The sequence below is a fragment of the Anopheles funestus genome, chromosome 3RL (genome assembly GCF_943734845.2).
Source record: "Anopheles funestus chromosome 3RL, idAnoFuneDA-416_04, whole genome shotgun sequence".
Lineage (NCBI taxonomy): Eukaryota > Metazoa > Arthropoda > Insecta > Diptera > Culicidae > Anopheles > Anopheles funestus.
In genome coordinates this window covers 52,945,750-52,972,258 of record NC_064599.1, presented here as the reverse complement: position 1 = coordinate 52,972,258, position 26,509 = coordinate 52,945,750, and the positions used below count along the sequence as shown (strand labels likewise).

Genomic DNA, 26,509 nt, shown 5'->3' with positions numbered 1-26,509 from the left:
TACTTTCCAAAGCCTCCCGTCCCATTAAATTCTTCCTGGGGGGTATTTGCATAAAATATGCTTTGATTTATCATCTGACCTTACCGACTCGCATCACACCCGTAAAGAATTTCTCATTGAATTGATGCAGCTGCTGCTTTCAGCCCATACTTCACACGGAAAAGTCGAAATCGAAATAGAATTATTATGCTGTACCACCGATGGTGGCACAATGAATGATGTGCTGCCGTGAATGGAACGGAAAACTTCACCCCATTTGCCAAGCACCGTGAAAAGCTTTTTCAATTTATGCGCCATCGACCAAACCGATCGATCGGTACGAATGGATCTGTGTGGAAAGTGGGAAAATGGGAGAATTTCTTAAGCGTTTTTTTTGTTTGCATGTAGTGTGTTTCGTGTGTTTGATGAGAATTTCGTCGTTAGCTGTATTGCGACTAAATATACATACTAAATGTATTTAAGAGTTTTTTTTTGTATTTATTACAGGCACTTTGAATTAAATCAATAATCCATTTAACAACAGTTTAGTTCATTCTTGTGGAAATCCTAGAAATTCTTTATATGATTGAATTTTCCAACATGATCGTGCCGCTCAAATAATATTCCTTTTTTGAAAATTTCTGAAACTTTTTGGGTTGAATCGAAGGGTGTAATTTAGACGGAATATGAACAACATTTTAATTAAAATAATTTCAGCTTCACATAAGATTTTTTTTCCAAATCATTTTTTTAGCAATTATTTATTTATTCCTCTTTATTGCGTGGATTGCGCATTCACCAATAGGATGGGAAAATTTAGATGAAAAATTTGTTGAAGTTCAACGAACGAAAAGTTTTCCCTTTTCTTTTGTATTCTACGAAAAAAATTTGTTACCGATGTGGTTTTCCTTGCAAAAGTTGTATCTGCGGTGTTTTTTTGTTTGTTTCAGAACGATAGATTGGCGTGCTTGTTATTGTGCGTGTAATTGTATGTGCGATTTGTATTGTGTATTTCTCAAAGCTGGCTCACCTTAATAAATTAATAATGGAAAAAAAGTTGTAATTATCCCCCTTCAAACTTCTGGAGAAAGGATATATATAGCAGAACGTAGTTTCGATCTACGGACCTCTGGGTTATGGGCCCAGCACGCTTCCACTGCGCCACTCTGCTTGGTTGTATGGAGTATCGCAGTAGCAGTATAAAAAAACCTCACTCATACACTTTTGCTCCTGGATAGCTATCCACGCTACTTCATATTCTCTCCGTCACAGCGCGTAGTGCAAGAAACGAAAAAGGATCTTATTTTGTAAAATCACACTACAGCGCGTCAACTGTTTCGTTCCAATGGGATAAAAATGGCAAAGAAAAAGTTTACTGTAGTATATGGAAAACCATTAAGGATAACCGGTACCGGCCGGAACAGACCAAGCTCGCTGGCATATAACACTGCCAAACATTCAGGCACGTTCAGTGAACCCTACTGGTTCCTGACCGGCGATGGTGGTTTTGAGGATCGGGTGAAAAAAACAACAAATCGTAAAAGGTCGTCTGGGAGTCCCATCTGTTTGCCCGAAGGATAAATGAACGTGAGGTCAGTGAGCGATCCCATTTCTGAGGCAGGTCCGGAAAACTGTGTGCATGCTGCAGTGTACAGCGGGCAAATAATAAAACGGGCTAAGGAAAACCCGCACCAAAAATGGATGAAACAAACTGGGCAAATAAACAGTCTGCTAAATAGAAACGTTCAAGTGTGTAAACGACGGTACACAAAATAATAATTTCCACATAAGCCGATGAGAACTGCTGAGAGTTACCGTTTCCAGGAATGTGGTGTGGTTTGCAGTTTCATTGCGCAAATACCGAGAAGCAGAAAAAATACTTTATTTACATTTGCAACATGGGAAAAAGGGAAAATATAACGGTTCTCTCTGTATCCATCAAAGTTTTTTAGCTTCTTATTCCCACGCGTCCATAACGTTTTGTGGCGCAAGGATTCAGGACACGGACTGGACGCACGCTTTTTGCTTTTGTTCACGTGTTTTTCATTTGTGTTCTTATTAAAAACCGTCTAGACGGGTGTGGTTTCCTTTTTCCTTACTTTGCCAGTACATGTAAGCATACTTGTAGCCCAAAAAAAAAAAACCAAAAACTGTTCGAAGCACCAAATGGAAGGTAGCTGTGAAAAGCATCGCCAGAATAATCCAGTGAGAACACTGACTTGAAAAGTATCGAGCAAAACAATCGTTGCTGTTGCCATTGGTGATGGCGCCAAAGATGAAAAGCCATTGAGATGAGATCAAAGCAAGCAATTTACAAACATTGCACAATATGGTGGAAACATATGGAAAATTGGTTGACAAAGATTTAACACATCAAACGATACACGTGTGGTGCTTTGTAGTTGTTCCTTTTAAGCAAAGGTAAAAATACCTAAACGAAATAAACACATTCACACGCGTTGTTTTGGGTGGATTTGTGCTCTGTTCTGAAGTTTCAGGATACTGGAAGCAGATGGCTGCATTCGTGTTCGTCAGGTCCATTGCTCCTAACGATGGGCAGACGATGGAGAAACCTGACGTCGGTTTATCGTTCTGGAATGGTTAGGGTGAGATTTGGTTTTGGGAAAATAAGCGAAAACGTGCAAATCCTCTGTTTTGACTAAACATTACCATTTTCTTTCGGAAGTTATTGTTTGCTTTTTTATATGTATGTATAACCCCAAATCGGTTTGAGTTGTACCATCGCATTCATTCGCTTGGAAAACATACGATTGTAACCGGTTGTACGACATTTTGTGTTGAGTATGGTAAGGGTTTAAAAAAGAGCGTAGTAGCCCTTTTTTACCTGCGAACAAGATTTATAATGATACTATTTTTTATTGAGAGGGTCTGGTGCTATGTCCTGCAGCGATGTGGATGAAAAGAAGGAAAACAGATAGATAAACAAGGGTTAATAAATGGATAAAGAATATTTAGCTGAGTTTATGAAAAGTTTGAAATTTTATTGAAATAATCATGAAGTTATTCATCCTTAGGGAAATATTGTTGTATGTCACAAATCATGTTTTGCTGCAGACGTTACGCAGTGTGTACTTGAAATAGTAAAATAAGTAAATATATATCTGCATCAATTTACTTAATTTGCTGTAAATTACAATAAACCTGCGAATAACGATTAAGCACATCGTTCTTCTATCTTGCACACTCTTTCGCCATGAAACTTGTGACCCATTTCACGCGACCAGACGAAACCTCACTCGATGTGGTGTAGATCAGGGCTCAACGGACCGGAGATCCCGTAAGTGGTTCTTTGTTGTCTGGAAGCTGCTAGCGGTAGATAACCAACGGAGCCTTTTTTCCCGTGTTCTCCTTTAACCCGCGACGCCCACGTCGCCAGACACGTGGCGATGTACATAATAAGATTACAAGGAATGAAAACTCCTCACGCTCCCCAAATGTACCACCCTTTAATGTATGTATTCGTTGCAAGTGTATGAGTATGCAACTAACGTTACTGACCGAACGCAGCTCCATGAAGTATTCTTAGTAGCATTTTTTTCAACCACCATTGCAAAGCTCACTTGTACATGAAAGCTCATTTCCCCTGTTTTCTCATCAAAAGAAGCAGTGAGAAAAATCCGTCACGATTCTCACAACAGCTGGAAAAGAGAATACTATGCTCATGGAGAAAAATCGCGCTGTTGAAGGTATTCCAGCGAGCAGAGTCGTAAGGCTCTCCACGGTGACCTACTTTCTACGTTACTCACTTGCAATTGCCCAGGAACACTACTAGCCCATATTTCTTTCGTTTGGAGCATCCAGCCTCCCTCAGGCTTTACTCGATACGGATATTTTAATCGAAAGCCTTCGGCTACTTGCTTCGTGTTTTGTTGGAGCGGTGAAAATGTTTTACCAGGTGAGAACTTTCTTTTTCCTTAACTTTTGCGTTGCCTTTTTGCGACAATGTAAAGCATGTACATATGTAACCAGACATGAGGTTAATGAACCTGAGAGTTTGTTTCCCGTTGTTACGTAAAATGTTCCCTTTGAATAAGTGCGCACAATTGAAGCTCAATTCATGTGGAAAGGTGGCCCTGGTGGAGGAATCCGTTGCTATTGACGTCACTCGTCATACAATGTCGATGACGTCACGAATGACGAATGATTGGTTGCACGCACATTTGTCCCAAAACGCAGTTTCGTGGCTTCCGTTGAATATATTTACCCTTAGCAGAATCATCAGTCCTGTCCTCACGACCGGGGGCACGGTCGGGATTATTTATGATAGAGATAGTTTTACATCAAGTTAAAATCACTGCTTCCAAGGTTTTATTAACATTACCAAATTTAAAAGTTTAATCCTATCAGTACCTATATGTTACAACAAAAAGGATTGTTTGAATCATCCTTTCCTAGCTGTCGACGAAACCCGGATTAGCGTGATCCTCCTCGTGGGTTTGTAGAACATTTTCGAATATCTAAAACAGAAAAATTACGGAAATCATGAATGATGTCGCGGCGCTGGCATTGTGTAAATTCTTACCTGATCCATCTGACAGCGCGAAATCGTATACCGTAACTTGTTTGCCTGGGCAAAGCGCTGCAGTTTGAGGAAAAGTTCACTGGCCGTGTGTGTTGCGGTTGTGGTGCTACCCGGTGCTACCACTCCATTACCACTTTCGTTTAGCATGATCGTTACGTGACCGTTTTTGTGTGGTTTTCCATTTTCTTGTACGCTAACCTCCGGACAGATCTGGCACACGAACTGGACGGAATTCTTATGCAGAAGGATATCGCGCGTTACATCAAATTCACGCTTTATGACCTGTAAATTGAACAAGAGGTATGTTAACAATGTGTTACAACGTTTCCTTATGTGATTGTGACTTGTAGCTTACCCTCAAGAAGTCCACCTCGCGAATACCCTCCAGGTATAAAGTTATCTGATAGCTATGGCCAAAACGTTCCTTCAGCCGTTCCGGTGTATCGACCGTAAGCAGCTCACCGTCCTTCAGGATCGCTATACGCTGGCATATCCTATCGATCTCGGAGATACTGTGAGAGGTGAGCAGAATCGAGCGATTCTGGGCGTTTAATCGCTCTATTGTACTGTAAACGATGGAACGTGTAACCGGATCCAGGTCGCTCGTTGGTTCATCCATTAGGATAATTTCCGACTGTCCGAAGCAAGCAACAGCTACGCACAGCTTCCGTCGATTACCTCCACTGAGATTTTTCACCAGCACCTTCCGATATGCCTCCAGATGGTACTCTTTAAGCGTTTCCATTACCAATTTGTCGATGGATTCGATATTACGTAGCTTACCGTAGAACAGAATCACCTCCTCCACCGTGAGCAGTGGATCGAGGAAATTGTTCTGAGGACAGTACGATGGCCCGTGCTAGAATGGAACAGTTTGTGCGTTATTGAGAGTTTACATTTATTGCACATCCCTACACTACTCACATTGCTGTAGAAAGTGAAACTTCCTCCCGATGGAAGCAGTTCTCCAGAAAGAATGGCAAAGATGGTGGACTTCCCGGCACCATTTGTGCCGAGCAAACCGAAGCACTCTCCGTAGTGCAGCTTGAAGGATACATCTTTAACGACTTCCTGACCTTTCGCACCGCCTCCACCTCCACCACATACACGGTACTTCTTTCTCAGATTGTCCACCGATAGGATCTGATCCGCCGTGATGGACTTTTTCTTTCCATCCACACGACTTATCGAGTGACTTATCGCACTGTAGTCCGTTGTATCGATTCCGTTCAGCTCGTGTGCTTTCGGGTGAGATACACCCGCGATCCGTTGGAATGCGCGCTGAATCAGTTTGTACTCGATCGCTACGTTCATCAGCATGAAGATAAGCCCCATCACTACCAAGGCGATAATATGCGGCCGCAGAAGATCGATGGGGGATTTGTATGAGTCGATGTAGTAGCGTTTGAAAATTTCAGCTGTGATGTAATTTTTGGACAGCTCAATCAATCCATCGGAAAGAGCGTGTTGTGGAAGCACAAGGAACGCACGGTTCAGGAAATTTCTAATCTTCTCCGACTGATCGCTGTCACCCAAAATATCGAACATTAAAATGATGGTCAGGGTACCCAACGCGGTAATGACGTTCAGACAAAATAGAGACATGTTCGCAAAGCTAGCATCAGTGAACAATTTCTCAAACAGGTGAACCCCTGGTATGGTTGCGAAGCCGTAGAACACCAACAACAAAACGATTCCTTCGAGTTGCTGCCTTGCAACGTATGCCGGTAGGGCGAATGCCTTGAACACGATCACGGCCAGTGCAACTGCGATGAGGAAGATCTACAAAACAAACCATCGTTTAATGGGTCTGATCGTGAGTTTAAACGATTTTGCTTCAACTTACCATAGCATCCCAGATGTACGTTACGGTCCAGTAGGTAAAGACGTTAACGCCCGCTAAACGCTGTTGAAGTTTTTCTCCGCGAATGCGTTCGCTTACAATGTATACCGAGGCCCCGGCGACGACCAAGCTGAAGGCCAACAGCATAATTAGCGATATTCCAGCATCTGCTATTTGCTGCAACCTGTAAATGATGTAGAAGAAATGCATTGGTTAATATCATCAGTATACAGATTGTGCACGCCAAACCTACATTGACGATATTGACAAATCATCCTCCTCGATCTTCAACGGGTGATTAATAGTGCGGATCGTGTAGCTTGGATCGTCCAGTTCCGCCCGCAACACTGCCGTATCCAGCATGTTTAGCCATGTGGGCATCGAATGGTAACCCTTGTTATTGTACCAAACAATATTTTTCTCCTTATTGACCGTGATGCCACCGTACCTTCGTTCCGCGTAGTCATCCGTGGTGGACAGAATCCATCGATAAGCATCCAGTGAGGAGTTAAAGACAGAACACAAGCCGTCCGTACAATGCGCAAGAAGGTCAGTAACGATCGCATCCCGATACTCGTCCCCATCAGTTGTATTGGTATAGAACTCTGCTGATTTCGGGTAGAGTGCCGTCGAAAAGTTCACCATCTGATCGTGATCCCCAGGCGGTCGAATGGTCATGAAACCCATTGCAATGATTTCAAAAATTGTCGGCAGCACTAGTAAACACACCAACAGGCGATAGTTGCGCATGAAATGGCGCGTGCGCTTACGGAACAGTGTATACATGATGGACAGTGTGCCAAGCTGAGAGTCATTCGTTTTTGGGCCATGAAAACCGTTTGGAATGTGCGATGAGGTGTTTCCGTTCCCATTCACCAACATTGGATCGGCTGATGTCGGATCACTTGCGTTGACGGTGTTAAAGATGTTGAGCAAATTTTCATTACGAATCTCGAACGATTCAATTTGTTTGGTTGATTTCAGCTGTGCCATGTGCTCCAGAAGTAGTTCAATGCTATATGAATGTAAATTCAAAACAAACGTTTAATATGGGAAAAAGACATTGACACAGGATGTTACATTTAAATGCATACTTTAACACCTGACTGTCGCTGGTAGAGGAGGAGATCTTAAAATCGAGTTGATTCAACGTAGCACTCATTTCATATCGCAAATCTACAGTACCATCGAGCAATTTGCTTAGCTGCGCAATCATAGCTGTACGGTCCGTATCTGCTTGCTGCCTCAAGAGAACTCTCAAATATATAGTATTGGTAAACCGTTTCTTCAGCTCTTCTTGTGATTGCTCCAGTATAGCTTTTCCCTAAAATAATACGTTCACCAAGCATATTAATATGGCTGTAAAGCAATCATAATTGACCATTTTCCATTTTCCTGTACACATACATTTTCCAACACGACGATCTTATCGCTCAAACACTCTGCTTCGTCCAGATGATGGGTTGCAAGTATGACTGCTCGATCTTTTCGTAGCGTTTGGATCAGCTCCCAGATGTATTTGCGTGCTTTCGTATCCACACTACTACATGGTTCATCCAGAATTACCAGATTCGGTGAACCAAGGAACGCAATTGCAATGCAAAGTCGGCGCTTAAACCCTCCAGACAGATCAGACGCTCTGTAGTGCTGGTAAGGGCCCATCTTCAGATTATCCAGCGTACGTGAGACTTCCGTACCGAACCCACGTGTCAGCTTGATACGTGCGTAGAGCTGCAGGTGCTCCTTAGCAGTAAGATTCGGTATGAGCACATCGTTTTGCGGACAAAGCCCGATTTTCTCCGCATTGTTCCTTATGCCGGAGATGAAATCGTAGTCCAGTGGCAGATGAACGTCACCTTCGATGGGCAGTACCTGACCGGTCAGCAATTTTCTATAAAATGGTATAGAAAGTAATCGAATCAAAAACCCACGATCAAAAGCCCTGGATGGATGAGGTTCGTTATTACATGATTGTGCTTTTGCCTGCACCGTTACGTCCGAGTAGACAAGTCACTTCATCACGCCGGAATGTTATCGATACGTCACTCAACACCTTCTTGCCGCCCTTCTCGTACGTGACATCCACATTTCTGAGGTCGGCACCAATGCTTTTGTCCAGTTTGATGCGCTTCACCGTATGGAATGTTGTTTCATCTGGAACGAGAATGGCGCAATACCGACGGTTTAATAGATCACCATCACAGTGATTGCGGTCATTTGCTTACCTTTCTTAAAACATTGATACAGATAGCCTAGGGTAAAGTATATTACGGCATCAAGCAAAATCATGAGTATGCCAAACTTGAGATCATTGTCGGCGATCGCACCCTGGAAAGCCCGGCTAAAATTTGCTCCACGATGCTGCAGCTCCATGCGCATCACGTGACGCCAGGCGTAACAGAAAGCGGTCGAGAAGGACAGATTCGCGATGAACTTTCCCACTGTGGACAGGGTAGCTCCAAGCGAGATGATAATAATGTACGGAAGGAATGTTATCAAGAATAGTATCACACTCGACACTGAACCAATGCTGGCCGAGCTAAAGAACATGGAGCACATGTAGCTGTAATGAGGGTGGAGAGCAAGCAAAAGGTCACTCAAGGTACCGACTAACAAAGGAATCATTTATCAATTATCAGCCCAAACCAAGAGGTCAGGGGTGGGAGAGCCTTAACTTACCAGAATCCGATTAAGCAAATGCCAAACACTACCATATAGCAGAAAAGGAAGATCTGACTGGAGTACGCTAGAATGCCTCCACCGTAGAGGATGATCAGTCCAAGCAGGAAAACGATACAAATTTCGATGAAAGTAGTTATGATCCAGGAAACGGTTTCCGAACCTGATTTAAGACCCATTGATCGCATCAGCATCGAATTGCCACTCTCCTTCATCCAGATCTTTTGCCGTACTGCCGAAGCAACATGCACGATTAGTGCTATGAAATAAGTCATCTGTATAGCTTGTGCCAGATAAATGCCCTTTTTGAAGCTGAAACAAGTGAAGTAAAGTTGTAACATTTATAAACGAATATTATACATTCGCACAACTTACTCATCTTTGGTGTACTTTGGATAGGGAAATTGTTTCGTGTAGAATTTTTCGTTTGCCACCTTGTATTCCACTTCATCTTTGGATGCTTTATTTTTACCACCAAACAGAAGATCGAGAAACGATTGTCGTTTGCGCCGCTGCAGCACAGGTATAATGGTGGTTGTTGTGGACGCATCGGAATTAGTGTCTTCTTCCTCATCGTCGTTAAAGTTGAGAAAATCTTCCAATGCACTGTTATTGCTTCCGCCACCGAATCGATCCAGTACGTCCTGCGGCAAGTTTAATCGCTTGCTTAGATCCGCGAATACTGACGTTAAATTTTCAGTAGTCGTTTCTGCTGAGACTGCAGCAGAGGGAGTGGTAGTTCCATCCAACTCCTCATTGCTGCCTATTTCTGCGCTCTTATCATCAGCATCATCCTGATCGTCTTCTTGATCCAACTCATCATCCAGCTCTAGCTCGCCATCATTGGATGAGCTATCGTCGTTACCTTCCTTGCGCTCTTTGGTAAACATTGCCTTCTTCCTTTGCCTAATAATACCCATGTCGACCGCATGCTGAATCTGTATAAAACCACGATGATAGCGCATGTCCAGCTCGAAGCTTGACTCCGGTCCCGGGAACCAGAAGCGATTGCGATTCTCCACCGTCACCGGCGTATCGTCCGTGCGCATGCGAATTTTGTACGTGATTTCGTTTTCCGTTGTACCATTTTCGAAGAAAACACCGGCAAAGAATAGCTTTTTGCGATTCAACTCAAACGCACGATCTTCCAGCGCGGATTCATCTGCCACCGGGATGAAACGGTCGGCCGCAAAGCAGTCAAATATGTTCGCGATCGTATTCACTGCCTTGGCAACTTCCTCGTCATGCAGGATGCCGTTCAACATGCTTTCGATTAGCTCAATGTTCACATTTCCACCGGCGATCATTTGCACCAACGGACTTTTAGCTAGATCGATTAAACCCTGGAAGCTGTCCTGTACCTCTTCATCAGTGCGCAACAGTTGCAAAGTGGTATCAAGCGCACGGAACAATTCACCCAATCGACCCATATCATCAAACGTTTGATTGGCCTGAAATCAAAGGTGAAATAATGTTAAAGTTTGTCCATAGTACAATATAAATCTAGAAATAGTACATCAGTGGTTGCCCATTGCACTATGCACTATTACACCTACCAGGTTCATGATTTCATCATTGCGCTCGTTTGTTGGTCCGTAAAGAATCTTTCCCTGGAGAATAGGCTTCAGAAAACGCCACGTGATCTTGCCGTTGTTCGTGTTTGTAACATCGAGGTACAGCTGCTTGCAGTACGGCGTTGGCATCACGTCCAGCTCATCCTTATCCGCCCCAGCATAATCCGGCGTGTAAAGAATGTTGTCCACAAACCGAATGTTGTCACTGCGCGGAAATGGCCGACCGCACAGTATATTACCCGACTTGGAAAACGTCTGATCATCGGAAAACAGTTGCAAAATGTCAAACGAACCACCGATCTTGTTGCGTATCTCCGGTAGCATCTTCACTAAACGATCTCCATTGCCTATGGTTAAAAAAATATAAATTTATTTCCATGCCGAGTATTACGCACTCGCGTTCCCATTTAAACGTACGTTCAATTTCTTTAAACTTTGGATGCGTTACTATTGTGGTAACGGTAGAGATAAAGTTTCGATCGATCGGTAGCTCTACGATCGCATCGTACAGAGGTTTATTATCCAGTATGATCTGGACGATGTTTACCACGGGCGTTACCGGTGCATCGTTGAAATCTTCCGTTTCGGCGTAACTTTTTGGATCCTGGCACTCGTTCTCGAACGTGCAGATGTATGACTGGAATAAGGGCAGGATACCATTCGCCTGCAGGTTACGGGTAGGGAACTGACAGTCGTTTATCTCTACCGCCTGGAACCGATTTCTTAGTATGTACAGAGCGGCAAAGATCATGCACGGCCATAGGTACTGTATCAAAGTCATCCACTAAAAGTTTATAAAACAGAAGAGAAAGAAATGGAAGGGGTGGGGGGAGAAGATGCTTGTATTATTCGGAATTATAAGCAGTAAAATAAAAATAAAATAAAATAAAATAAAATAATAAATAAATAAAATATATAAAATAACTGATAAACAAATAATGAAACATTCGTATACTTTGAACCTGTCTGATTGCTAAGAGAAATCTTTGAATTAGTAATAAAACACATAAAATCAATTCTTTGGCATACATTCTGGGGCTATTAAATGAAAACACAAAAAGAAGGAGTTCTCTTTTAAATCATAATGTGGTTATTCATAACTTCTCGAACTGGAACTGTTAGTAACTTTCTATTTACTATTACCGTATTCAATCATTCGCTTTCATATTCTGATTCGTACTGATTATGCGCGAGAAAATACGATCATCTAGTCATGCAGAGTATTGTTTGCTCATGTCGGGCATTTTTATGATTATGAAACACATCCGACCAAACGATCGTCTAACAAACCAACCAATGAAGAGATGGAATGTTTTGTATAATGAATCGCCTGCTTATCAAAGTGTATAGCACGAACATTATTGCGCCAAACGGTACTGCCAAAGTTAACGCCGGATGTGCCATCATGATGCGCAGTAGTACAATGCGTAAAATATTGTGTACTATGGGAGGAAACAAATTACATGTACACCGGGGGGGTTTGATGCTAAAAATTGACCTACTTAGATTAGATAGTTTGTTTTTATAGTTCGACAGTAGTGAATCATTCTGTTGATAGGACACGAGATTTAACAAATGGAAACATACTTACTGGTTGTCGTATCCGGACGAGATAGTCCTTCTTTAGCAAAGCTCGTATTTGCATGCAGTCGGCATGCTTGGACAATTTCATGTTACCGCTCCCGTAGTGAAATGTTCTTCGGGCGATGTCAAATGTGGCAAAGCTTGCACTTTCACCTGAAGATGCGCCACCGGCGGGCGTTAATGCGTGGTTTACCTTGGCAACAAATGATGTTTTTTTTTTGTTTTGTTTGGTGCTAACCTTTCGTATCCTAACTTATGCACCTACTCATGCTGCCAAATTACGGATTGCTACGATGATTGTTTACTGTACCGTTTTGCCGTTTGAAGGCAAATAATAGTTACACTTGTTTTCTGTACTTTGCTTCTTTCACTGCTTCTGCTTCTAATCACTTTTATACCTTGCACTTGATACGCGTACGTTCCCTTATTATGCTACCGGCAACATTGAACTGGGTTGCTTACATGGAAAAGTAATAATTGTGTGTTCGCACTTTCTTTTTCAACTAACGGTTACGTTTTCGGCGTCACAATCACACACACGCGATGGATGCACTTTCCAATAACAGAGAGGGAAACTCTTCTCTTTTTTTCACTTTAACCGATTTACCGAGCGTTTCCGCCGTTTGGTACGAATTTTACGAACTGGTTTCAAGGTAGAATTTTTGGCAACACCGAGCGTGAAGGACAATTACCAGTGACGACTAATTGCGGCACATTTTGTCGTTAAATAGAACAAATATGCACTAAACATAAAAAGGAACGCAACACAAACGATTTGTTTATCTGGATTTATGTTCCCAGCATAGCAAATAAGAAAAAAAACAACACAAAACTCTGTTAAAGACGATTTTTTCACTGGGTTAACAAATTAGTGCGAAATCTGCAGAAAACAAAAGAAGAAGAAAAAGGTAACAAATTAAAGCAAAACGATACGTTGTTACACAATCGAAACATTAGCACTAACAACTTTGCGCGAGAGGAAATGAAACACAATAGAAAGGAAACTCTTTCTCTTTATCCGCGGATACGGGATGCTGGGGTGACCAGCGTGGGGTTTTGTTTTTATTAAGTACGGCCGCATTTTTTTGCCCCCGTCGACTTAACGCAATTAACGCTCACTTAATGTAATTCACTAATAGCCCCCCCGGCACACGAAACCAAAGACGAAATGTGTGCGTGTTTTTAATAATTACACTGGGAACCGATTCACGAAATGTCTCTCCAAGTACTCTGGTGGTGGTTTTGGCTGGCTAATGATGTGCAACAGTGATTGATCGTTTAGCAGATTACGAAACTAGCATGCAATAGTCGCGCAAAACGAGGGAGCTGTAACAAACGGAAGCGATCGCCGATCACGGCACGGCAGCAAGGAAGTGAAGTTAGGTTTTTGTTACGGATAGTGAAGATTCGTAAGATTGGGGCGCGCACATTCTCCATAAATGGATTAGCACACAAGTTAGTTAGCTTTAACAAGACGAGTGATCGTACTGAACTGAACAAAGATGCTCTTTGCAGGCAACTGTACTGGCCTAAAAACTATTTCCCCCGTTGAAGGCGATCTTATGACGATGACTCAAACATCACTAGCATTCTCTGATCATACGGCTCAAAATTTGAAAGGGAAATTTCCAAATAATTTCTCAGCTTTATGAAGTTCTCTTGCCTGTAACATCCATGCCCCAGATACGTCATTCTGGGTGCTTCCCTTGAGTAAACAGGAACAAGAACAAGTGACGACAAACAAGTAATGCTTAGTTCGCATTAAAATGTGCATCGGGGTTTTGGATCACACGATCGATGAGTAATGTGGTTCACATGAGCATAAGCTAGGGTGGTAATCATTACCATTTGCCTCGTTGAGGTGGGCAACACGTTCACGATTTACGAGTTCACTCCAAGTGCCAAGCACTTTTCATTATCCACCATCGTACCGTACCGATGGGCAAATGACCTAAGTCAAGGCGCAAATGCAACTTCTTGTAAGGTCTTTTATGTCCAGGTGGGCTAGCAAAGTAGGTGACGATAGTTGCTACCTTCCCCGACTTTGGTCAATTTGATGAAATGAGGGAACAAAAACACCAAACCGATGAAAAGCGCAAAAAAAACACGCAAGGTGGCTTATTTCCATTTTAAACGATACTCTTCGTTCGGTTCGGTTCGGGGTGGAGGGTGAAAAAAAAGGTGCACTTACGATGTCATTGCAATTCCGAGACGCTAATCGTTTGATCGGAATCATTTGCATAGACATCGGTGAGGGCACCGACTAACAGACGATGGAAGGGAACAGGTACAGGTGTTACCGGTGAAGATAGAGCTAAACAAAAACATCTTCATGTAAATAACGTTTATACTTAGTGCAAATAAAGATTGCTCAGCATTCTCGGCAGGTTCCTCACGCTGCGAGATGGGTCTGTTGCAATTGCAATAAAAAAGGACCAGCTTATTCAAGCCTTCTTAAAGCAATCCGATGCGTTAATAGGCGTGCCAGACTACGGATGTTTTGTTATGAATCATACCACTCGGTAGAATTCTCCTACAATTTTAGCCCAACGGCGACGCATTGCGCAATGTGCCCGAGTGGTCTAGAAGTCCTCCAGTATGTTCTTCCTTCTCCTCAACGGTAGCAGCGTAATTAATCTGCGCTTAATCGATCTAATATGACCGGTGCAGTGGAAGTGCAAATCGAGCTACACGCAACGCAACCATACCGGGAGATAGGTGAAGGATGGATGAAGCTGTAACCAAAATAACGACCACGAAAAACCGGTTCCCATCAGTGCAATGTATCAGGGCATGGGATGGGTTGTGTTGCTTTGACGTACACCTTATTTACACTCGCATTTACGATCGTTCATGGGCAAACTGTGATGATCGTCGCAGTTACTGCAGAAGTGGACTTGATACAAGTGCTTGCCGCTTCAACGGTGACCGTCGCTGATTCGTCGTTTCGACATTGACCATCTGTGGTATGGCATTTTTTGATGAAAAATCATCAACCAAACAGCTTGTAACCGGTCGTTGGGGGGGAAAAACACACCCATTACCGAGCACTATTGTTTTGCACCAATGAAGATGCCTCGCTCATGAAGCTCATGATGCAAGAAACGATACTTTAACCAAGCCATACCCGAAAAAGTTTCAAGTTTTCGGACGTTTTCCGGTTCGGTTCAAGGTTACAGGTGGATTAACGAATCACTTACGATACGACCGAGGACGGATCGGGTGGAGGCACCAAAGGTGGATATCTCGAAGTGGATACACATCAGGAAAATACGCAAACTCTTCTTACCATTCCTTGTTTTTAGGCTCAAGCCATTCTTACGATTTCTCAACGATTGCCATTCCATTTCGGAAGCGACGAACCGGTTCCTTCGCAAATGGGAATTGATTAAGGAACACGTTTGAAAGACGGGGTTTGAAGATAAATTGAGTAGGAACGGTTGGAGCCGACAAAAGATGCTTTCGATTTCGAGTGTGTTGATTTCAAATGTGGAATGTTGCTTCCATTTTGCGTCAAACATTCGCTTATAGTTCTCCCGGTAGGCATTCGTCCCGATGGTTAGTTTCCATTCTCGTGTACGTCTTTTATGATTCGTTTCGTACCTGGAATTATTATCCACGGTTAGAAAACACCTTGATTTGCAATGATTATTACAAATTCTTGTGCTTGGCTGCTGTTTGCTGTGACGTCCGGACGAGTCTGACTTCAACACCTCCGGATCTAAGATGACTAGCGGGTTCGCATTTGCAATCGATGCACCTTCACCAATGATCGAACGGTGGATGGGGGGTTTTCGAATCGATTACCATCACAAATTCGTGCCACAAACTTGTATTCAAACTCTTTTTTTGCCATGTGGCACATGTTTGAAATCATTTAAGTTATTATCGTTACACAGACAGATTGAATGTAGCTAAAGCTTTGAAACAAAGATCAGAACCTTAGGGAATGATGGATTGCGATCGTCTGTATGGGATTATTTGGAAATCAAAGCAAATTTATTTCTCAAAATTGTTTTATTTTTTCGTAATGATTATCCACGATTTATGGTCAACCATAAATCTTCAAAATCAAATAATCAAATAAAACAACATAAACTTTAAACAATGGGCCTGCTTGGCCTTAACTAGCCAAGTTATCTTTACTTGAGCTTGCTTCATAAAGACTCCAAATCGCCGAAAAAATAGTGATCTTGAAAGGTATTTACTACGGTTGAAGGTTCTCTCCGTTATTTCCCTATTTAAAGAACTAATCCAGAAGAGCTTTTGCGCTTTCATTCATAGATTTACTGTCATCTATCTCTCTCCACGCCACCGTAACCGTAGGACAAATGCTGCTGGTTATTGTGGTTTCTGCAATAACACAACTTTACCTAGCCTAGGACGTAGCGTGATTTTACTGGAGGGCACGTCTAGTATAACCCGTAGCAACACGTACCGGTCGGTAACCTCGGATGGATAGAAGTAACGCTTGAGTGAGCAGCCGAACAGCGTCAAATAAGCGCTAGACCTGAGGGAGTGGTCACTACACAAAATCCGCACAAATGTGTACTATGTTGGGACAATGATGAGCAGTAGATTTTAACCCCCGTTTGCTAACCCACACGGAGGAGAAAATTTCAATAAAACACAATATTTCCTACAAAAGTGACAAGTAGTAACACGGAAACAATGTGTCCCATACCGGTTGAATAAACCATTAAGAACGAACAGCGCGTAATACAACGGCCCCACGGATGGATGCGATACGTGACCTGAGAGACATTAGCTAGCTAGGGCCCCTCTTGTAGAATGCAGTACAGTTCAACCTTTCCGGTTGAAGCCTCCCGCCGGAGACACGCGCTTGAAAAATAGGTCGACTCTTCGTGGACTACTAACGCTAATGTTATGCAAAAAGGCGACAAATTTAAAAACCAGCTTCTTCAGGTGTACAGAAGTGTCTTTGTATGGCTAATTTACAGTTGTGTATTACCGACCAATGAGTCGGATTGGATCTTCGATGGTGCATTCTCAGCGATTGCACCCACCAACTTTAACCGGCGGGACAATTACTTACTGTTTGATTATTCAACCGGTGTGTTGCGTTCCACTAATACCTCCAGGTGAAGTCTTCTCTATTAAACACTCTCAAGACTTCACAATTTCTGTTTGATAGCTTTTGTTGCTATGGTTTTGTACCTACTAGGTTTGCGTGATCTGTTCGTTTTTTTAATCGTGCAGTGCACCGTTACTGTGTCCACGAGGTGGGATTGTTAATAGCAGCCTGAGCTAGCCGGAAGTCGCGATTAGTATCGACATTTAATCATGTCACATAACGACAGGCAAACTTTGGAGATGCAATTAGAATGATTTAACAAAAAAAAAGCCAATGTTGGGAACAATTTAATCTGAGGATGATCCCAGGCAGGGAAGCCCAAAGAATGATTTAAAATTTAATACGCAATGTCTATAGCATGTGATAACGAGATTTTCTGCATATTTATCTCCCACAGCTTCAGAACATTGTTTCACTAGACGGGGTGTAAAACTGTACTCTAATGACGTTTCAGTTGTACAAACATACAACTGTTTAAACATCTCCGCAGACACTCCCGTACACTTGCCACGTACATTTTGCGATTTCGATAAAAGTGTCTCCCACGGTGCCGGTACTGCTCCGTGACATACGTAACAAATTTCAGCCCGATATTCTCATGCCGATTATGACTTCATTAAATCGGCTCGATTGGCTAGATCCGGTTGAGGGCTACAAGCGAGGTAGGTGGACCGATGGTGAGGAAAGATTTTCCACCCATTTTACTACATCTTCCCATATTGAGGAAACTTCCCCGACGATTAATCTATTGCTGAACGACCGGTGCTGCCGGAAGTTTTGGGTGGAAATTTTATCTGTTGATTATTTTCCCGCTAAGTCATTTTGTTTGTAAGCCGACTAAAATGGAGAAGGAAATAGTTAACTGTCGTTTTAGGCTCTGAGAGCTAGAACTCTAGTTCACAGTTGGGCAAATTTTAAACCATTTCTTGTTGCTGTCACTGTGTATCAAAGTGCTTAACAAAAGTTTTAATATTTCTCATAATCGTAAAAAATCATAAAACATTCATTAAATCGGTTTGTAATTTTAAACCAATTAAAAGAAAATGTTTGTGTGTGTCAAATATGTTACTTACTGCGTAAACATATGTTTTTTTTTGTTCGAAAAATTCACCAACTTTGGGAAATTTTTTTTTTTCGTCGATATCGCGAAACACACGCCACCGTAAAGAAAACCAGGAAGTCGGAAAATCGGCCACCCAGAATTGTTACTGTTCTTGTATAGCAGAGTTGGTACGGCACAGGTACTGCATGTTAAGGCACGACGGCAAGAGAAAAACAACGGTCCACAAGACCAACCCATTGGAAACGTTCCACTCTGCACATACGCAGCGCGTACGCCGAGATTGCGCACGCTAACCGCGCAACCGGTAAACCACGCGGACTATCAACGGCCCTGGCAACGGGTAGTGGCGGCAAACTCTTCGGGTGGCAGATTTCGTAAAAATAGCATCGATCCGGCAACCGTAAGCGTATCTCTATTGCCCCTTACACTCGACAGGGCGAATCAACCAGTTTGGCTTGGCCAGCATCAAATCGCTATCCCAACCACGCAGCACTGACGGGGGCTAATGTCCCAGGGTGCGTAACTACTAGAGCGACTGTTTTGCTGTTGCAATGGTACGGGTGAGTTTACAAACAGAAAGAGAGAGAGAGAAAGAGTTGATACTTTTCATTCGCTTACCAAACCTCGTGTCCTCGAAGTAAGGCAATAAACGCAAAGGGAATAGTCTAGGAAAACTCGTGTTTTTTCGTCATTCAAGGTTTATATTTTTGATTAACTGCATTAAGCTTTTTTCCTGCTCCCTATCATCACTTGATTCTGGTCCATCGTCAACTTCGAATTGTGGGGATTCAGATCCCCTCAGATGTGGGGATCTTCCTGGCATGATGTGCTTGATAGACACATATGTCTTGCTGTGAAGATTCTCAACAAGGTCTTAAAGTATTTATACGTGTTTTTCTTGTGTACTGCAACACACGGAATCTCTGAACACCGCTACCATCGCACTCACGTCATTAGAGGATAATTACTTCCGACATCTTAGACGAGGTGTGAAAAAAACTGAGATACACACGAAAAAGTGTACAGTTGCAGTACGGCAACAACAAAAAAAGCCTACCAGTTAATGATCCCGAAGATGAAAATGCCGACACTAGACGACAAGCTGATATGTCTAATGTCTATCCCAACAATTTGTGCGATCCAATTGTACGAATGTGTATCACTGGGTCAGAGCTGTAACGGAGCTATTACGGTGCACTTAAAACCATGTGATGCGTTTTTTGAAAAATCTACTACATAGGTCAGTGTAGCAACAGCATCACTGCAGACACAATAAGCCAATGAAGTATTCGTGAGCATAGTATCTCGCTTACCGATAAGAACAGATCGAGGATCGACAGAGGCGCCCAAAGTAATCATGGCTTATTGATGCAACGAAAGTCACGCTTGTGCGAAAGTGCAGGTTGTGTTTGTGCATGTACTAGGTGCTTATCGGCGATCTTGGACTGAACCGTAACGTCGCCATCCGTAATCGGAAATCGTCTTAACAACGTTCATTCTTGATCGGACCACTGTAATACGATCGCTGGAAGATGCAAGGTAGCATGGGCAGTTGATTATGCAAAAAGGGGTTGGATTTTTTTTGTAGTACCGTATGTACCCGGTGACCAATCCAATCTGCACTGGAAGGGTAGAATAATTGGATCGCTGATAAGGTTCGTTCGGGAAGCATTACAGGACTTAAAAGATTGCTGTTCTACTAGTCCCGGTGGTGCGGCCCGGTGGTGCATGTGAAAAACGGCGCCCGTCCACGCGGCAGGGACCGGGTTCAAATCCCATCCGGACCGTCTCCCCGTAGCATGGACTGACTATCCTGCTACGTGGTAAAATAAGTCTTGATACGGCCAGGCCGTTCTAACCGAGCAAAAAAAAAAAAAAAAAAACTCTCGTGTCTAAAACTGAGTGCACAAAAACTTGTTAAGAACTAGCAAAACATATGTGACAACTGTTTCTAACGTGTGCTTTTGTTTTCCAAGGCCAAAAAAAAACGAATTTGTAGCACGCTAGAAGTGTAATATTCCATCCGCACGCTGGAAACTGCGGTCAAGGTTCAATCGGTAGAGTGAAATAAGCAAAACAAAAAATTCTTATTTCAGGTGAGTGTTGTTTACAGAAGGGCTGTAGCTGTGAAGTGAAGTTGGATTGGTAAATTGTTTTCAGAACTGGGCTAAACAAGGTATTGCAAATTTGGTACGGCCTTGATATTGTTCGTTGAACTAATCGTCGGAAGTTGTTGATTTTATGAAAAATTGCAATCCCGCTATGGAACTGTAGCAGCGTAGTATGTTTCATCTAAGAATAACAGTTTTAAGTACATATGATCGTAACGAATCAATCGTTCGTATATTTCGCCTTTTCGCGTACAACGTTTACACGCTTCCTAATGGACTTTTTGGCGCATACAGTGAAAGTGACAAGCTGGCACGATCGCAGCGCAGCGTGGTTGCCTCTTTTTACGGTTGAGAACCCTCTCTTCAAGGCCGCTGTATTCCTCCGCAATGAATTCGTCAGTAAGTGGTTTGGCGGTTGTTTTTTTTTCTATGCACTAACAAAGCAGGAAGTGGCATGGTGATACGTAAAATGGATCATCTAAGCAACGATGGTAACAGGGTGACTCCCAAAAAGCTAAAGCAATGAGGAAGAAGAACCAACATGAGTCAACAAAATTTATAATTCGGATTTGTTTTTTTGTTTTTTGCTATTGCATTGTAAAAAAAAAACACGAAACAACACTAGCTAAGACGTTGAATGGGGAGATAATTATTCGTCATTTGTTTGTTTGCTGTTCTGTGCATGACGACGATTGTGAATTGAAAAATCATTCCACGCGAACTTACATTTCCGAATGACGGTGAAGTTGCACAATATGCACAGTGATTTTTCCTTTTTGGGGGAGAAAAAAAAACCGGCAAGTTCCAATGATGATCGAACGGATTCGATTGATTGCTCACTAAAGTGCTAAAGTGTCGTATAATTTTCATCTTCCTCTTCCACTGTTCAGTTTTGGATGAATTACTAAACCACTACCCCTGTCCTGCGATACATCTGACATTTTGATTGACGTTTAGCTGGGTGCACTACTTTGTGAATAGTACAACAAAAACGAAGGATCACGATCATCAGCTTTCACACCGGAACGGTGTTCGACACTTTAGAGCGACCCATTCGCAGGGGGTGTAGAGAACTGCTACCAGGGGCCGCTACCAGGGTGTTTAATTGAACAAAACAATTATTTTTGCACACTTTGTGAGTTTTTGAGCCGAAGGTATAGAGATTAAACAGCATCTTAAGCACAGTTATGCCTGCCGCCCTCTGCATGTGATCATCTTACGTTCGTATTAAGAAGGTAAGGAAGTACTGGTTTCGGTTACTGATAGGTGCGCCATGTGCCGTATCTCTTGTGCGTTTTTGGTTTATTTTTTTTTAATGTTTACGTTGGTGTTAGTGATCGCGGATCGCACGATCACTGCTTGCACGCAATTTAAAAAAGAAAGAAAGAAATAGGCAAGCCCCCGCTTAGAGGCAACGAAAAATGCCACAGTGACGGTGATACGTGATCGGTAAGAAAGATCGGAAGAGAAAGGAGGAAATCTGGCAGAGTTTGGTATGCCGATTCCGTACCTACCATGCCGACGGTGAAGGTACACCTACCGATGCAGCTTACACAGAGACCCGCCAGCACAAGGGGGTTTGCTTTAAACGAACAAAACCATTTGGACTGAACATGTTGGGCGAGGCAAAACTGGTGGGGTAACCGAACGTGAAGTTGGCTACAAGTGAAAACTTTACACTGGCAGGCAGGAGAGGATATAAACCTTCCACAGGTGGATGCTGCTGGTGGTGTTGCGCGAATGGAAAGTAAAACAGAAATAGTAATCAAAACACAGAACCAAGAGAGGAAAGAGAAATTTACCGATTAGATCGAGAGGGAGCGTGAAACTGACGAGTAGGAATGGGAAAAAAATAATGTAGAAATAACACTAATAAATAAAGAGGAGAAGTGTTGGAAAGGGGAAAAATGCCCAAGGTTGAAAGAAAGCGAAATAAACAGTAAATAAATGTTAACCAAAAAAATACCAATAAAATAAACATGAATGTAGGATGAAGTAAAAACAGCAAAACAAAAATCTATCAACTAGCACAAGTAGCTGCTTCGAGTTGAATATAATGTTGGTTGGTCGTAGTGCAGATAATTGTAACGACAAACTGGACACACTGGAGTGTTTTTACCACCATCAAGGACGACATTTGTGCAGAATTTTATAATCATCCTATATACTTTGGGGACGGCTCAAAGAAACACACTTAATATTTGACCACTTGATGCTGAACTTTTTCTAGCCACAACGTTATACCACTGTAACTAACACCGAGTGAATTCTGATCAAACATTTATCCTTCACTAAAATTTGGCTGTACACAATACAAGCAAAAACTATACACACGCACACATTGTTTGGCTAAAAGTAAGCAAAAAGCAATTGTCCAACAGGTCAACCATCGGCAGGTTGATCAGATGGCTGGAGCAATCTATGCACACTGTCCAATCTTTCCGAAACCATTTGCCCAGCGGTGCAGAAAATCTCTTGCAGCCAAAACTGTACCTCAACAAAACATTGAAAAAACAACCAACTAAATTTACACAGCACACGTACACGGTATATCAACAACCCACAGAATTTCACACATACAACACAAATACACACCGGCACGTGGTTTGGAAATTTCTTTTTCACGAGCCGCTTATGACACGGGGAACGATTTTACTACGTACACACCGAACGAGCTGAAGCGCCAACGGAACACTAGAAAACCACAACCGCGAGCGATCGGATGTAGTGCCGAACTACCGCTCCGAGCCGAACGGAGTGCGCGTACAAGTCTCCGGCGGTTTAAAACTCGCGCGGTTGTACCGTCTCTGACCGTTGAGCGTAAACATTGTGCCATGGTTTAAGTCGACAGGTAACGCAAGAAAAGCTGTTTCAGCGCCATCACCAACGAGCGGGAGAAAAAAAGAGAGAGAGAGAGAGAGAGAGAGAGAGAGAGAGAGAGAGATAATAATCGATGGACGATCATCATCCACACGCAAAGTGATTAAGAGATCGTGCCACGAAAGAGACAGAAGAGAAGAAGGGATAGGACCAGTGGACAGAGCAAACGAATCGATCAACGGAGATCGACGGTCGTCGAAACAAAAAACAGGCTGCAATTTTCTGTTTAGTTTCCCACTGTTGACATCCGCTAATATACTAAGTATAAGTTGGTAATGTCAATCGCATCAATGCAATGTTCAAATTTATAATAACACGCTGCATTGATAACGAAAGTTTTGCCGTTATGTTCTTTGTCCACAAATTCACGAATGTTGACTACATTTCGATAGTTTTGCCATTTAAAGTTCTGCGCAACGATGACCTTCATTTTTGTGTGTGCTCACATTTGCAAGTTGATAATTTGATTAGAGCCTCGTGGCCATCGCCGTGGAGCTGTGATTCAAGACCACATCTTTTTTTACATCTATTTACCATAGAAAGCGAATGAATGAATGTCGTCACTTGGTCACAGTAACGGTGCACTAAATGCGGTTTAAGATTTATGAACAATCGTTACGAGAGCATAAGTTTACTATTGCCTTTTGCACTTCACTGCTGTGGTGGTGTACTTAAATATTTTATTTTTATTATGTTTTATTTACGGACCTATGCCGCTCAATGTATTGCGGAATAAAAGCTTAATCCCTTGGCTGTGGCAAGCCCGCATTCCACTGCCCGTACCGAATGGGTTCATCTTTACAATTGTTGATGGTTTGTTCCGGTTCCGAGAGATCAAATGACTGCTCCCATCATCTATCTGTTGGATGGTAATATCAAACGACCAAACCAACCCCCGCGCACTGTACAAATCGTTCGTGACAAACGAAGCGGAAAAATGGAAAAGTACCTCCTTTCATCATCACACCTACAGAGTGATCTGGTTCGGAATGTTTCTGCATCTCTCCGTACGGGGCTTTGTTATCCGGAAAACAACAAACCTTTACATTATGCAATTATTGTAGGAGTTATATTTGTTATTTCCCGCACGTTTAAGAGCGTGCAATACATAGTGTATGCAACGAACTTCTCAAAGTTAGTCGTAAAGGCAGTAGTATACAAAAATGGTCGATTTAAATGTCAACTCCCTGGAGAGATACAACAAACAAACAACGCGCTCATGGTCATGTTCATAAGCGCCCCGAAAAGAGACACAGTTCTCGAGAGGCTGTCGTGTGCATCATTCCAAACGACCTTCACTGAAGGTCCGATACGTAAGCCATCCGTGCAGGACAGGTTTCTAGGCTGACACTTTCCCCGCCTTCTGAACTCGGCACATCGCAGTGGGTTATTCGTCTTACCCACGGTATCAGCAACGAGATGCAACTCGCTTTCGTTTACAACCGTCCAGGTTGTTCAGCACTTCAAAGAAGATGCCCAAAAACCGGTTACCAACATACGGAACAGGCGTATCAATCCGTTCGGTTGCCTTACTGCCTTGGATAGTGGTGCGTGATCATGCAGTGGAAGACAGGGTCTTATCATTTTCGTTTCACTTTATTACCGTAATCCCGATGCATCCTGCGTTCGTCGAAATGTACGCCGCGTGAGCCATGTTCGTCATTTAATAACAGTCTATTATACCGAGACATTCGATTAGTCGGAGGCAAGACAACAACCGTGAGGCAAAAATTGGTTGACACGCGATGACTTACGCGATTGCCCGCACATGTTCCTGTGTGGGTTGTGCGCACATGCTTTCAAACACGGTAATTTTATATCTCTCTTAATAGAACGATTTTGAAAATCGGATACAAGAAAAGCAAAAAAAAAGACAACCCCAACGCAAAAACCAGTACTTTCCACTGTACAAAAACTATAATTTCAGCCTTTTATTCTCTTTGCAATTGCAGCGACAGAGTTAGAAAAGGATGATCGGGCACAAATCTTCATCCTCAGGTCACGACGTGGTCTAACCAACGTTTGTGACGTTCATGAATTGGGATTTTTTCTGCCATTATCTTGTTTACTTGTTTAATTGAACTGCATGTTCATATTACCGGGATCAAGGTTCGATTGGGTCGTATTGCAAAAAGGAGATTATTAAAAAATAGAATGACGGCATCGGATCAGATCTTACCATTTTAGATTAAACTTTTAGTGTTTAGAACAAGCGTTTATTCCTAACCTATTTTGTTACCTCAGGGCAACACGCGGTGCGATGTGGTACGAACGTGGTAGCGTGGCAAGAAAACGAGAGAGAGAGCTTGGCTGAGCATGCCAAAGCTTTTATACGCGCAGTGCACGTGCACCCCCTAGCTGTCCTTTTCTATCTTTTTCATGCTGTCCCTATCTCCTAATCCCCAAGGATCGTAATCCTGCTACTTATATTTTGCGCCAGGTGGCGTCCTGGTCGCTACAAACTGTACGTCGCTATCTTTTGCAATCATTTGAAACATTTGAAGATTTGAGATTTGGAATAAAAACAAGTTTAAAGCAATTCAAACTGATGTAGAAGATTCGATTCATTCTAAACCACCATATCAGTGTCATCAGACATCTGAAACGTCTCCTCTTTTGCAAACCCGTCTGGTTCATTCTATGGCACATATTCATCGTGTTGCGGTCGCAACGTTAGATTTGAATATTTGTTTAAAAATTGTAACTTATCGCATGGGATCGCTGAGCTAGACCGAAATAAACAGAGAATTTTGGAAAGGTCGGTTTCACGATACCATCGATAAGAATAAATCATGCATCGCGTAGGTCATGCGAAGGAGGTCTATGGGAAACTTAAACAAGCGTCTCAAGTGCGTTCAACAGCGCGGGTAAGGAATGCATGTGCAGCACAATGAGCTGCTTTCAATGTTGGGTGCAATAAAACTGAAATGTTTAGGATAAGGCACCAACGAAAGTGAACACGTGTCAAAAGGGTCGTACACGCACCGTGGTTCAATAATCAACGTTAGGCGTGAAATGCACTTGCATCAAACAATCGCTTTAATTCAGTTTTCCAGAAACATAGATCCTAGCCATGTGTTTATTTAGGATGAACATAGAAGGAAATAGAAAAGACCAACGCGGTCTAACTTACTAATACCACCACAATGCGTAGGCGT

At 42.6% G+C, this 26,509-nt stretch overlaps 1 protein-coding gene and 1 non-coding gene across 7 annotated transcripts; both read right to left on the bottom strand.

Annotated features, from left to right (window-relative positions):
- Window positions 1–1,078: 1,078 nt before the first annotated feature.
- Window positions 1,079–1,150, bottom strand: Trnam-cau (transfer RNA methionine (anticodon CAU)). Its single transcript has one exon. It is a non-coding gene; the product is annotated as a tRNA-Met (tRNA).
- A 3,135-nt stretch (window positions 1,151–4,285) lies between these two features.
- LOC125767192 (ATP-binding cassette sub-family A member 13) lies at window positions 4,286–23,399 on the bottom strand. 6 transcript variants are annotated; one of them, XM_049433508.1, is made up of 16 exons: window positions 22,965–23,399; window positions 12,210–13,082; window positions 11,036–11,402; window positions 10,601–10,965; window positions 9,420–10,495; window positions 9,045–9,356; window positions 8,591–8,928; window positions 8,333–8,519; window positions 7,773–8,256; window positions 7,460–7,689; window positions 6,619–7,380; window positions 6,369–6,549; window positions 5,447–6,304; window positions 4,878–5,381; window positions 4,523–4,804; window positions 4,286–4,457 (listed from the first exon to the last, which is right to left on the bottom strand). In XM_049433508.1, exons 2-16 carry the CDS (start codon window positions 12,288–12,290, stop codon window positions 4,392–4,394), a joined length of 6,093 nt encoding a protein of 2,030 aa, XP_049289465.1. In that variant the 5' UTR covers window positions 12,291–13,082; window positions 22,965–23,399; the 3' UTR covers window positions 4,286–4,391. The 6 variants fall into 6 exon arrangements, with proteins under 6 accessions (XP_049289465.1, XP_049289467.1, XP_049289468.1 ...); XM_049433510.1 differs by having other exon boundaries at window positions 23,016–23,399; XM_049433511.1 differs by having other exon boundaries at window positions 23,052–23,399.
- Between the last annotated feature and the right edge of the window lie 3,110 nt (window positions 23,400–26,509).